This window comes from Schistocerca nitens, chromosome 1, assembly GCF_023898315.1.
Source record: "Schistocerca nitens isolate TAMUIC-IGC-003100 chromosome 1, iqSchNite1.1, whole genome shotgun sequence".
NCBI lineage: Eukaryota > Metazoa > Arthropoda > Insecta > Orthoptera > Acrididae > Schistocerca > Schistocerca nitens.
In genome coordinates, this window is record NC_064614.1 from 550,519,365 (window position 1) to 550,534,468 (window position 15,104).

Here is a 15,104-nt window from a genome sequence, read left to right on the forward strand (position 1 = left end):
GATATTGCAGTGCCTGCATTGCACAGAATTAAGATGCAAAGATGCAAAGATCCTTCGAACACGCACGCCTCTCCGAAGGAACAGACTCCGGCTGTTACAGGCAGCCGTTATGAAATGTATTCGCATTTGCAAATATGGACAACCATCGGCTTTGTAATGGAATGACGACAGTGAAAATACGTGTCCGGCCGAGCGGTTCTAGGCGCTTCAGTCTGGAACCGCGCGACCGCTACGGTCGCAGGTTCGAATCCTGACTCGGGCATGGATGTGTGTGATGTCCTTAGGTTAGTCAGGTTTAAGTAATTATAGGTTCTAGGGGACTGATGACCTCAGATGTTAAGTCCCATAGTGCTCAGAGCCATTTGAACCATTTTTTGAAAATACGTGCCGAACCGGCATTCGAACCTGGATTTCCCGCTTATCAGGAGCGGCAGCATTACACTTAGGCTATTACGGGAATATACACATAATGAATGTACGAGTGGAGGTTGATGACATACGGATGCTTGGGTGCGGCTGTGAATCGTACTCGCAAACCTTAATGGTAACGCGACCGGTACGACAAGCGGGGAATCCGGGTTCGAGGCCTGTCCAGCACAAATTTTCATTGTCGTCATTCCATTATACAGCTGATGGTTGCCCATAATCGCAAACGCGAACACATCTCATGTTTTTCATAATGGCTGTAGTCGACGCAGTGCCTGTTCCTTCGGACTTACATGCATGTCCGAAGAAATTTTGGATCGTACTTCTGAACATCCAATGGTTCAAATGGCTCCAAGCACTATGGGAGTTAACATCCGAGGTCATCAGTCCCCTAGACTTAGAACTAATTAAACCTAACTAACCTAAAGACATCACACACATCCATGGCCGAGGCAGGATTCGAAACTGCGACCGCAGCAACAGCGCGGTTCCGTACCGAAGCGCCTAGAACAGCTCGGTATTCGTCCACGAGACTCAGAGGGCCATAGACGCGGGTTCCCAGGTAGATGCCATGTTTCTTGCCTTCCGCAAGGCGTTTTATACAGTTCCCCACAAACGTTTAATGAACAAAGTAAGAGCATATCGACTATCAGGCTAACTGTGTGACTGGATTGAAGAGTTCCTAGATAACAGAACTCAGCATGTCATTCTCAATGGAGAGAGGTCTTCCGAAGTAAGAGTGATTTCAGGTGTGCCTCAGGGGAGTGTCGTAGGACCGCTGCTATTCACAATATACATAAATGACCTTGTGGATGACATCGGAAGTTCACTGAGGCTTTTTGCGAATGATGCTGCAGTATATAGAGAGGTTGTAACAATGGAAAATTGTACTGAAATGCAGGTGGATCTGCAACGAATTGACTCATGGTGCAGGGAATGGCAATTGAATTTCAATATAGACAAGTGTAATGTGCTGCGAATACATGGAAAGAAAGATCCTTTATCATTTAACTACAATATATCAGGTTAACAACTGGAAGAAGTTAATTCCATCAATTATGTGGGAGTAGGCATTAGGAGTGATTTAAAATGGAATGACCATATAAAATTAAACGTCGGTAAAGCGGATGCCAAACTGAGATTCATTGGAAGAATCCTGAGGAAATGCAGTCCGAAAACAAAGGAAGTAGGTTACAGTACACTTGTTCGCGCACTGCTTGAGTACTGCTCACCGGAGTGGGATCCGTACCAGATGGGGTTGACAGAAGAGATAGAGAAGATCCAACGGAGAGCAGCGCGCTTCGTTACAGGATCATTTAGTAGTCGCGAAAGCGTTACGGAGATGATGGATAAACTCCGGTGGAAGACTCTGCAAGAGAGACACTCAGTAGCTCGGTACGGGCTTTTGTTGAAGTTTCGAGAACATACCTTCACCGAGGAGTCAAGCAGTATATTGCTCCCTCCTACGTATATCTCGCGAAGAGACCATGAGGATAAAATCAGAGAGAGAGCCCACACAGAGGCAAACCGACAATCTTTCTTTCCACGAACAATACGAGACTGGAATAGAAGGGAGAACCGATAGAGGAACTCAAGGTACCCTCCACCACACAATGTCAGGTGGCTTGCGGAGTATGGATGTAGATTTAGATGTAAATGTAGAAGAATATCGAAAGGTTTTGATTTTAGTGTGTCATTTGTCATATGTGGCCATTAACTATGCTACTGTCCTTTTTTTCCGTGGAAGTTGTAAGGATGCACTAGATAGAGGTGCGTTGACTGTTGTTGCTATATGTTTTCCAATTTAACGTTAGCCTGATCGTGGAGTCTTAATGATGCAGTTAGACTGACTGCTTGCAGGCCTCTGTGTCTTAGGAGTGGTAACGATTTTAACCACGTGTAAGTTCGTATGCTTCCAGTGCCTCAGTCACTTTCTATAACATTCATCTGCACTGCGTGAATCTATAAGTAGAGTACAATCCGAACTTAAATTACAATCCGTAAATAACGTCAGCTTCCTTTCTTTCTACTCCCGACGTCTAAATACCTGTGTACAAAGAATTTTATTACCGTTCCTGTTAAGGAATTGTAGGGCATGAGTGAATGCACTGTGTTAAAGTTGCGCTGGCCAGAAGCGTACAAACACGTACGAAGGCCATCTGCTGCAGTCGCTGCGTGCGCTACCTGTACGAGCGTCGTTACGGCGGCGAAGGCGATGGTGAGGTCCGGGTGGAGCCAGAAGGCGGCGCCGCTCGCCAGGCCGGCCAGGAGCGCATGCGCAGACCGGTCCTCGCCCCGCAGCCGGCACAGCCCACAGCGCACCGCCTGCGGCCACCACACTTTTATTTTTTATTTGTGTTGGCTTTTTGCTGGATACAATACAGCCAGTACGACTACTTTTCAAGGTTATGTGATGTAAAGTACGTGCGGTAAAAGTGAGATGAAAATTTTAATGACAAATGATACAAGTACCGACGATAAAAACAATTTTTTATTGATAATCTGAAACTACATTGTATAAAGATCTATAAGAAAGTTAAGATATAATTTCGCTGAAGAGGACAAAGGACTCTTAATTAAAATTGAATATTTTCGATCTTCTGTTGTCTTTTATCGTCTGTTTTGTGTTCTCGTATGAGCGACACGTTAAGTAGTGCTTGCCTGAATAATTCATGACAAAATATGTCTCAAGAAAGTCGAAAAATTGTCTGATAGTTTCCAGAATGAGATTTTCACTCTGCAGCGGAGTGTGCGCTGATATGAAACTTCCTGGCAGATTAAAACTGTGTGCCCGACCGAGACTCGAACTCGGGACCTTTGCCTTTCGCGGGCAAGTGCTCTACCAACTGAGCTACCGAAGCACGACTCACGCCCGGTACTCACAGCTTTACTTCTGCCAGTACCTCGTCTCCTACCTTCCAAACTTTACAGAAGCTCTCTTGCGAACCTTGCAGAACTAGCACTCCTGAAAGAAAGGATATTGCGGAGACATGGCTTAGCCACAGCCTGGGGGATGTTTCCAGAATGAGATTTTCACTCTGCAGCGGAGTGTGCGCTGATATGAAACTTCCTGGCAGATTAAAACTGTGTGCTCGACCGAGACTCGAACTCGGGACCTTTGCCTTTCGCGGGCAAGTGCTCTACTAACTGAGTTGGTAGTTATTGTTGATAGTTATTTAAAACCAGTTTTCAAACATTAACTAGCGGCGAAAGAGAAGAAAGCACAGGTAAAATGTCCGATCGCCTTCCATTACAACTTCACACGACATAAAAACCATTATTGACAGAAAGGTAAAAACTACAATCTCCAGAGAGAAGGAAAACTTCGGAAAGGTAATCTTGTTTGGACGCCGGTTTTAATATTGGCTACGTGGAGTGCGAAAATTCAACAAGGAATGTTAAATCCATCTATAAAGACATTTGCAAAATATACATACATTTCCTTATAATATTAATTTTGCCTGTAAGGAAAGCCGTTTCTTTCTTTCTACATACTCTCTTAAAAATACAGTACTACAGTTAGTGAAGAAAGTAAAATCTTGAGTGTTAGGTCAGGTATTTAAAATATCAGTAAATTGCAGTTGTTTAAAAGAAAATGACTTTTTTGCATGCTGTACATCGAAATTTTTATTTTTATTTATGCACCCAGACACGTTTCGCCTTTTTTACAAGGCATCTTCAGTGGGTGTCCTGAAATATTACATGATTTGTCCTTTTCACACATAGGTTATGGTTTCACATCTGCGTTATAGATTTAAAAACAGTTCCTTAACGTTTTTTTATGAAATGGAAAGTTACTTACAGGTAACTTCTAATTCACTGCATCATAGCGAACTGCTTTTTCTCGTCTGGCAACCAGGTGGACATCTTACAGTTCACTTTCAGTTTACTGTTTACGTTACGCATCACTGTAACTGCCATCTTTTTAATACAGAGATTCATTTGTTTTTCTAAGTGTTACCAACATTCTCAGTTTTCTGCATTCAACTGTTTTGCGAATGTGTGTGTGTGTGTGTGTGTGTGTGTGTGTGTGTGTGTGTGTGTGTGGGTGTGTGTTAGAGAGGGAGAGAGATTTCTTTTTTTTAATAAAATAAAAATTATTTATTTTATTTTTATTACTATTTTCTATTCGTTTATTTAATCTTAAAAATAATAATTATTATTATCATTACTATATTTTCCTATGTATACTTATTAGAGGAATCAGATGTGTAATATTTTGTTGAGATTTCTGTCTATTGTATGATCAATGAGTGTAAACAGTGAGTTGTTAGTCATATTTATTTGGGCATTTAGTAGTTGTTTCTTTTGAGCCTTTGTTTTGTATATATGATAATTTTCCTGTAGTGTTAGGAGATGTCTTTCATTATTTATTCTAATTATTTTCATATCATTTTCTCTTGTAGTAGGTTTGTGGTTACTTTCTCTCAAATGTTCTGCAAAAGTTGAATGGCTCTTTCCATATTTCCAGTCAGTGTTTGATAAGTTTGTGGTAAGGTACTGTGGGACCAAACTGCTGAGGTCATTGGTCCCTTGGCTTACAAACTACTTAATCTTACTTTAAACTAACTTACGCTAAGGACAACACACACATCCATACCAGAGGGAGGACTCGAACTTACGACGGGGGGAGCTGCGCGAACCGTGACAAGGCGCCCCTGACAGCGCGGCTACCCCGCGCGGCGTTTGATGCGTCAGCGATTTGCGTCTGCTTATTGCAGGTAGCGTCCTGTCAAACAGTTTCGAAACTGTTCCGACTCATTAGTGATGTTATATTTGTTACACGGGAATCCTCGTTTCTGCAATGTTTTCCACGGTTTACTTCATTTTGGAGCACATTTCTTCTGGATATTCACTGCATATGCTTGAGCAGGTGCGACTCGTCTTTAAAGGTCTTAAGGTGGAGCCGCCCCTAAAGATATATTAAAATATATTTTCCTATAATGGTTTACAGAAATTGAATTTTGAAGAGTGTTGAATAACATTTTCAATTTGGATTTAAATAATGACAGGCAACATTGATGGAACGATTTATATCGATTGATGTTTTTCAAACAGGTAATAGCTACTCTTCAGGCTGCGCCTTGAAATAGTTTAGCTTCGCGTGGGTCGATTATAAACGACAAAAATTACTTCTGAATGTCCCAAATTCATCATATTTTCCGCTATAATTTGGCGAAAACCGCACCCCGATATATTGATTCGTTGTGGATGTATCTGAAGCGGCTTGTCTTAGCTGCCTCACCCTGTGTGTAGGTATTCTCGCGGCAACGTCTCATGGCCTTTCCCCGTTACCAGTAACGGAATTCATTTACCTTAACGCTTCCTTCTTTCTTGTTAAATATGTTACCACGTTTGTGAATTTCTAGGATGTCCCTGAACAACGGTTGTGATGAAACTTCCTGGCAGATTAAAACTGTGTGCCCGACCGTGACTCGAACTCGGGACCTTTGCCTTTCGCGGGCAAGTGCTCTACCAACTGAGCTACCGAAGCACGACTCACGCCCGGTACTCACAGCTTTACTTCTGCCAGTACCTCGTCTCCCACCTTCCAAACTTTACAGAAGCTCTCCTGCGAACCATGCAGAACTAGCACTCCTGAAAGAAAGGATATTGCGGAGACATGGCTTAGCCACAGCCTGGGGGATGTTTCCAGAATGAGATTTTCACTCTGCAGCGGAGTGTGCGCTGATATGAAACTTCCTGGCAGATTAAAACTGTGTGCCCGACCGAGACTCGAACTCGGGACCTTTGCCTTTCGCGGGCAAGTGCTCTACCAACTGAGCTACCGAAGCACGACTCACGCCCGGTACTCACAGCTTTACTTCTGCCAGTACCTCGTCTCCCACCTTCCAAACTTTACAGAAGCTCTCCTGCGAGCCATGCAGAACTAGCACTCCTGAAAGAAAGGATATTGCGGAGACATGGCTTAGCCACAGCCTGGGGGATGTTTCCAGAATGAGATTTTCACTCTGCAGCGGAGTGTGCGCTGATATGAAACTTCCTGGCAGATTAAAACTGTGTGCCCGACCGAGACTCGAACTCGGGACCTTTGCCTTTCGAGGGCAAGTGCTCTACCAACTGAGCTACCGAAGCACGACTCACGCCCGGTACTCACAGCTTTACTTCTGCCAGTACCTCGTCTCCCACCTTCCAAACTTTACAGAAGCTCTCCTGCGAACCAGTTTTAATCTGCCAGGAAGTTTCATATCAGCGCACACTCCGCTGCAGAGTGAAAATCTCATTCTGGAAACATCCCCCAGGCTGTGGCTAAGCCATGTCTCCGCAATATCCTTTCTTTCAGGAGTGCTAGTTCTGCATGGTTCGCAGGAGAGCTTCTGTAAAGTTTGGAAGGTGGGAGACGAGGTACTGGCAGAAGTAAAGCTGTGAGTACCGGGCGTGAGTCGTGCTTCGGTAGCTCAGTTGGTAGAGCACTTGCCCGCGAAAGGCAAAGGTCCCGAGTTCGAGTCTCGGTCGGGCACACAGTTTTAATCTGCCAGGAAGTTTCATATCAGCGCACACTCCGCTGCAGAGTGAAAATCTCATTCTGGAAACGGTTGTGATAACTCTTCTCAATAGCGAGAACTTGCGTGTCGGCGAATTTTACCCTTGTGAACAAAAGTTAACGACGAAAGTAACGTTCGTATGATGGGTCACTGCCAAGTAACATAGCTCCATGAAACTTGAACCGTACTTATAAAAGACTTACTACAGTATGATACGAAAGGTAACCGAGAGAATACGCAATGAGACGAACGGAAATGATGCTTTTATTCAAAGACGATAATTACATTGAAGGGATTCATGAAGGTCCTCTGAAAGGCGGTAATGGTTGTTGATAGGGCGTCCGGTCGCCAGCAATGAATGCTCTGCAGAGTGCTCCTCTGGTGGCCACAGGGTTGGGTCTTGTGGTAGGACGTCCCATCCTTCCGCCATCGCGCTTAACGACTACTGGGCGGTCGTTGGTGCCGCTGGGCGTGTTGCAGTGCGTCTCCCCAACGCATTACACACGTGGTCGATGGATTTAAGTCGGGGAGACGAGCAGGCCCGTCCAGTCGCCGAATATCCTCTCGTTACAAGAGCTCTTCCACCTGCGCTGTTCGATATAGCCGCGCGCTGTCATGCATAAAAATGAAGTCATGGCCGAATGTACCAACGAAAAGATGTACCAACGAAAAGGAGTACAGCGTTACAACAGCTCCATCCTGTTCAAAGACCTGGAAGTCAATAATCCCGTTCTGTAACAATTCTTTCTATGTATATTCCAATTTCTATCGAGCTTTGTCACTTGGCAGTGAATCATGACGCGGAAGTACTGTGTGGTCGGTCCCATACAGCTTGCGCTCCGCCACGGCCGATTTCTCCACTTGCCACAACCTCCAGTGCCGTTCAATGGTCGCAATACTGATGGAATGTCCAATCTTTCCAATCTATTTTCCACATGTACACGACATGCTGCGTATTCCCGACACTGGGTGTGGATCCCTTTTCTCCTTTAGCGATCTGATGCACTGTATAATCGTGTACGACCGATTCTGTCCATCACTTCCCGGCATTTCTTCTTCCGACGTACCACTCTTCGCGTGTTAGGCTTTATGACGCATATTCAAGTAGTGAAGTACCCTTTGCTCCTCAGTACGACTTCCAGGTGTTGCATCTGGCGTCCGAGACTCTATAGCATATGCATCTTCTTTGTTCGCTAAGGGTGTACTAATAATTGCTCTTTTCTGGTTCGGGTGATGATATAATAATTTGTGCAAGTATCTGTCTATGTATGTCGGTTTTCGATTGACGTGCGATTCAAGTTCACTCCCTTCCTTATAACCGAAACGTCTTGAAAGAGTAGGTGCTGATGCTTCCCTACCGGGAGGTTATAATTAAAGTACAATTGCTCACGGAGGTCCAGTGTCTGCTGCAATTACCGTTTATCAGCGAAACTTTGTAGATATGATAATGCGTTAATGCGGAGTTCATTAATGCTGAAAAAAATTGCTGTTTGACCACCATCTGCAAATCTGGAGCTGCACAGCCCCTCGTCTGGCGCTCATACTGAGCAAGCTGCGTAAGCGCCGGGTAATAATAAAATCAATATTACGTCTTTCTCACTTGTATGAACTGTTCTTCCAGGTCTCGTTCCTAATCCGCTACTTATGGAAACATTTCTTTACGTATTTCTTTTAGTCACAGCGCCAGATTTGTACCTGGTAGTCAAAAATGGAACTAATTTTTTCCAGCGATAATCGGTTCTGCCTCCTCCCATGAACCATGTAACTTATCGTTAGTGGGGAGGCTTGGTTTCCTCAGCGATACAGATAGCCGTACCATAGATGCAACCACAATGGAGGGGTATCTGTTGAGAGGCCCGACAAACGTGAGGTTCCTGAAGAGGGGCCCGCATCTCGTGGTCGTGCGGTAGCGTTCTCGCTTCCCACGCCCGGGTTCCCGGGTTCGATTCCCGGCGGGGTCGGGGATTTTCTCTGCCTCGTGATGGCTGGGTGTTGTGTGCTGTCCATAGGTTAGTTAGGTTTAAGTACTTCTAAGTTCTAGGGGACTTATGACCACAGCAGTTGAGTCCCATAGTGCTCAGAGCCATTTGAACCATTTTGAAGAGGGGCAGCAGCCTTTTCAGTAGTTACAGGGGCAACAGTCTGGATAGTTGATCTCGCCTTGTAACATTAACCACAGCGGCTTGGCTGTGCTAGTACTGCGAACGGCTGAAAGCAAGGGGAAACTACAGCCGTATTTTTTTCCCGAGGACTTGCAGCTTTAATGTATGGTTAAATGATGATGGCGTCCTCTTGGGTAAAATATTCCGGAGGTAAAATAGTCCCCCATTCGGATCTTCTATGAATCGGAGCGTGGAATGCCAGATCCCTTAATCGGGCAGGCAAGTTAGAAAATTTAAGAAGGGAAATGGATAGGTTAAAGCCAGACATAGTGGGAATTAGTGAAGTTCGGTGGCAGAAGGAACAAGACTTCTGGTCAGATGAATACAGGGTTATAAATACAGAACCAAATAACGATAATGCAGGAGTAGATTTAATAACGAATACAAAAATAGGAGGGCGGATAAGCTACTGCGAACAGAATTGTGAACACATTATAGTAGCAAAGACAGACAGGAAGGCCACGCCTGCCGCAATAGTACAGATGACGAAGAGATTGAAGACATGTATGATGAAATAGAAGAAATTATTTAGATAGTGAAGGGAGATGAAAATTTAATAGTGATGGGGGATGGAATTAGATAGTAGGATAAGGAAGAGAAGGAAAAGTAGTAGGTGAATATGGAACGGGAGTAAGGAATGAAAGAGCAAGTCGCTTGGTAGAATTATGCACAGAGCACAACTTAATCATAGCTAACACTTTTAAGAATTATGGAAGAAGGTTGTATACGTGGAAGAGGCCTGGAGACACTGGAAGGTTTCAGATAGATTATATAATGGTAAGACAGAGATTTAGGAACCAGGTTTTAAATTGTAAGACATTCCCAGGGGCAGATGTGGACTCTTAGCACAATCTAGTGGTGATGAACTACAGATTAAAACTGAAGAAACTGCAAAAAGGTGGAAACTTAAGGAGATGGGACCTGGATAACGTTCTCTGTATACAGACGGCTTCTGCATTTCGTACTGCTCCTCCAGTACTGGTGTTGCTGAGCGGCGCCTAGAGGGAAACATCCACAAGGCCCAGTCATGGGCCCTAGCCCATGGCTTCCAGTTTTCAGCCGTGAAGTCGTGGGTCATGCACTTCTGTCGGCGTCGTACCGTTCATCCGGAACCAGAACTTTACCTTAACGGCGATCCACTCACTGTAGTGGATACATATCGATTCTTAGGACTGGTTTTCTACGCCCGATTGACGTGGCTTCCTCATCTTTGTCAGCTGAAGCGGAAGTGCTGGAAGCACCAACTGAGCAACACCAACTGAGGTGCAGATCGTTCTACGCTGCTGCAGCTCTACAGAGCCCTGTTCAATCCCGCATTGACTATGGGAGTCTGGTTAATGGTTCGGCGGCGCCCTCAGCGTTTCGTTTACTCGACCCAGTGCACTAATGTGGCGTTAGACTGGCAACGGGAGCCTTTAGGACGAGTCCGGTGGCCAGCGCCCAGGTGGAGGCTGGAGTCCCTCCATTGAAGGTAAGGCGTGCACAAGAAGTCACCAGTTACGTTGCACACATTGGTAGTTCTCCTGAGCATCCGAACTGCAGTCTCCTTTTCCCACCCACGGCGGTTCATCTCCCGCATCGGAGGCGCAGGTCAGGGCTTACAATTGCGGTTCGCGTCCGATCTGTCCGAAGTAGAGTCCTTGTCTTTACCACCTAGACTCGAGGCCCATTCACGTACTCCTTCATCGTGTACACCCAGGCCAAAGCTTCGCCTGGACCTTCCACATGGTTAACCCCACGGCTCTCCGCTGTCACTTCCTCTCGATTCCTGACATGTACCGGGACCATGAAGTGGTTTACACCGACGGCTCGGTGACTAATGGTCACGTTGGCTTCGCATATGTTCATGGAAGACATATTGAACAGAACTCCTTGCCAGACGGCTACAGTGTTTTGACTGCAGAGCTGTCGGCCATTTCTCGTGCTCTTCTGAAGGTGGCAGGGGTAAAATACGTCGAGGGAAAGTCCGGAACCGCGCTTCTACTACGGTCGCAGGTTGGAATCCTGCCTTAGGCATGGATGTGTGTGATGTCCTTAGGTTAGTTAGGTTTAAGTAGTTATAAGTCTAGGGGACTGATGACCTCAGATGTTAAGTCCCATAGTGCTTAAAGCCATTTGAACCATTTTTTGAACAGGAAGGGAAGGCTATTTACAATTTGTACAGAAACCAGATGGCAGTTATAAGAGTCGAGGGGCATGAAAGGGATGCAGTAGTTGGGAAGGGAGTGAGACAGGGTTGTAGCCTATCCACAGTGTTATTCAATCTGTACATTGAGCAAGCAGTACAGGAAACAAAAGAAAAATTTGGAGTAGAATTAAAATCCATCGAGAAGAAATAAAAACTTTGAGATTTTCCAATGACGATGTAATTCTGTCAGAGACAACAAAGAACCTGGAAGAGCAGATGAACGGAATGGATATGGTCTCGAAAGGAGGATATAAGATGAGCATCAACAAAACCAAAACGAGGATAATGGAATGTAGTCGAATTAAATCGGGTGATACTGCAGGAATTAGATTAACAAATGAGACGCTTAAAGTAGTAAATGAGTATTGCTAATTGGGGAGAAAAATAAATGATGATGGTCGAAGTAAGGAGGATATAAAATGTCGACTGGTAATGGCAAGGAAAGAGTTTCTGAAGAAGATAAATTTGTTAACATCGAGTATAAATTTAAGTATCAGGAGGTCTTTTCTGAAAGTATTTTTATGTAGTGTAGCCATGTATGGAAAGGAAACATGGTCGATAAATAGTTTAGACAGGAAGAGAATAGAAGATTTCGAAATGTGGAGCTACAGAACAGTGCTGAATATTAGATACGTAGATCATGTAGCTAATGCAGAGGTACTGAATAGAATTGGAGAGAAGAGGAATTGACTAGAAGAAGATATCGGTTGGTAGGACACATTATGAGGCATCAAGGGAACTTCAATTTAGTTTAAATGGTTCAAATGGCTCTGAGCACTATGGGACTTAACATCTGAGGACATCACTCACATCCATGCCCGAGGCAGGATTCGAACCTGCGACTGTAGCAGTCGCACGGTTCTGGACTGAAGCGCCTAGACCCGCTCAGCCACAATGGCTGTAATCAATTTAATATTGGAAAGAAGTGCGGAGGGTAAACATCGTAGAGGGGGACCAAGGCATGAATACACTAAACTGACTCAGAAGGATGTGGGTTGCAGTAGTATGCTAGTGTTGGATAGACCATCAGAGACAGAGCACCTCGTGTTCCTGATGCTAATAAGGCGAGTACACCATTAGTTTGTTATATATTTTTACAGGCTGCAAACAGGAGCGATTGCAGTAATGGATTGGAACAGTGATTGCTGTCTACATATGTGAACTGAGTTGGCGACCCTTCGCTCACAGCTCCAGGCTGCATTGGCTTCCATCACACAGCTTGAGGCTGCAGGTAAGGGGCATCACTGTAGGGGGTCGGACATGGGAAAGCGAGGGAAGTCGAGCACATCCCACGTACCACTCGATCGGTCCACTGCTGTGGCTGCCCTGGGTACTGCCTGCATTGAGGTTGACGCCTCACCTGTGGTGAAATGGGAGATCATTCCAAAGTCTGGCAGGCAGAGAAAAACTTTCCAAGGGGCCGATCGTAGGGCCTCCCCAGTTCGTTTGACGAACACGTTTCGGGCGTTATCTGTGGCTGACGATGTCTCTGAGCCGGATGCAGTAGTCCACCCCGTTCCAGAGGAAGCTTCTCGGCCCACAAGGTCTGGGCATTCACATAGGGCGGGTTTGCTGGTAGTTGGGAGCTCCAACGTTAGGCGCATAATGGGGCTCCTTATGAACTTGGCTGACAAGGAGGGGAAGGGTGCCAGTGTGCACTCCATGTGCATACCAGGGGGAGTCATTCCGGATGTGGAAAGGGTGCTTCCGGATGTCATGAAGAGTACAGGGTGCAGCCAACTGCGGGTGGTGGCTCATGTCGGTACCAATGACGTGTATCGCTTTGGATTGGAGGAGATTCTCTCTGGTTTCTGGCGGCTAACAGAAACGGTAAAGACTGCCAATCTCGCTTGCGAGGTTAAGGAGGAGCTCACCACCTGCAGCATCGTCGATAGAACCGACTGTGGTCCTTTGGTGCAGAGCCGAGTGGAGGGTCTGAATCGGAGTCTCAGGCGGTTTTGTGACCGTGTAGGCTACAGATTCCTTGACTTGCACCATCGGGTGGTGGGTTTCCGGATTCCACTTAATAGGTCAGGAGTCCACTACACACAACAAGCGGCTACACGGGTAGCTGGGGCTGTGTGGAAGGGACTGGGCGTTTTTTTTAGGTTAGAGGGTCTCAGGGAACCACAGAAAGGGCGTCCGTCTAAAAGGGTACAGGTAAAACACAGTAAGTTAGTTGTAGAAATGATCGGTATTGTAAATTGTCGTAGCTGTGTTGGGAAAGAACCAGAGCTCCAAGCCCTAAAAGAAAGCACTGAAGCTCAAATAGTTATAGGTACAGCAAGCTGGCTAAAGCCGGAAATAAATTCAGCTGAAATTTTTTCAAACGATCTAACTGTGTTCAGAAAGGATAGATTAAATAGAGTTGGCGGTGGAGTATTTATTGCCGTCAGAAGTAGTTTGCCTTCTACTGAAATTGAAGTATATAGTTCCTGCGAAATAGTATGGGTAGAGGTTATAGTTGACAATCGGACTCAACCATTAATTGGATCGTTTTACCAAACGCGCGACTCAGAAGATATAGTTGCTGAATATTTCGAAGAAAACTTAAGTCTCATTTCAAATAGGTACCCCACTCATAAAGTTGTAGTCGGTGGAGACTTCAATCTACCCTTGATATGCTGGAAAAAGTATACGTTTAAGGCCGGCGGCAGGCATAAAACGTCATCCGAAATTATACTGAATGCTGTCTCAGAAAATTATTTTGAACAATTAGTTCATCACCCCACTGTAAGCGTAAATGGTTGAGAAGGCATAGTTGACCCCTTAGCATAAAATAATCCTGGACAGATATTGAGTGTTGTGACGAATACAGGGATTAGCGACCACAAGGCAGTTGCTGCTAGGCTGAAGGCCGTAACACCTACAACCATCAAAAATAAACTCGAAGTATATCCATTTAAAAAAAAGCTGATAAAAATGCTCTTAATGCCGTTTTGAGAGTTATTCTTCACTCCTTCCGATCTGGTCATGTAAGCGTAGAAATGTTGTGGAATGATTTCAGAGAGATAGTATCTCAGCAATTGAGAGACACATACCACATTAATTAATAAGTGATTGCAAAATAATTTATATAAGATATATGTAAGGTGCGAAAAGTGGAAATTGGCCCTGAATAAAGAAAATTTGACGTTATTCACAAGAGTCCTAAAAGAAATCCACTAAATGTCGATTACGCGATAAGTCACACAAATCTTAAGACTGTGAATTCAACTAAATACTTAGGGATTACAATTACAAATAACCTAAATTGGAAAGATCACATAGATAATATTGTGGGTAGAGCAAACCAAAGACTGCGATTCATTGGCAGAACACTTGAAGGTGCAACAGGTCTACTAAAGAGACTGCTTACACCACGCTTGTCCGCCCTATTCTAGAGTATGGCTGTGCGGTGTGGGATCCCCATCAGGTGGAACTGACGGATGATATCGATAAAGTACAAAGAAGGGCGGATCGTTTTGTATTATCGCGAAATAGGGTAGATAGTGCCACAGACACCATGCGTGAATTGGAGTGGCAGTCATTAAAACAAAGGCGCCTTTCGTTGCGGCGGGATCTTCTCATCAAATGTCAATCACCAGTTTTCCCTCCGACTGCGAAAACATTCTGTTGGCACCCGCCTACAGGGGGAGAAATGATCATCACGATAAAATAAGAGAAATCAGGGATCGCACAGAAAAAATTAAGTTCTCGTTTTTCCCGCGCGCCGTTCGACAGTGGAACGGTAGAGAGACAGCTTGAAGGAGGTTCATTGAACCCTCTGTCAGGCACTTTATTGTGAATAGCAGAGTAATTATGTAGATGTAGATGTAGGTG

General features: G+C 44.9%; 1 protein-coding gene and 1 non-coding gene across 2 annotated transcripts in view; both read right to left on the bottom strand.

Moving 5' to 3' along the window:
- The window catches only part of LOC126254329 (uncharacterized), a 182,448-nt gene that overhangs the window by 26,066 nt on the left and 141,278 nt on the right, over nucleotides 1-15,104 (bottom strand). The window contains exon 7 of the mRNA XM_049955303.1: nucleotides 2,611-2,751. Coding sequence (XP_049811260.1) covers nucleotides 2,611-2,751 — 141 coding nt within the window. The remainder of the gene's footprint in view (nucleotides 1-2,610; nucleotides 2,752-15,104) is intronic.
- On the bottom strand, nucleotides 6,449-6,523 carry Trnas-cga (transfer RNA serine (anticodon CGA)). Its single transcript has one exon. It is a non-coding gene; the product is annotated as a tRNA-Ser (tRNA).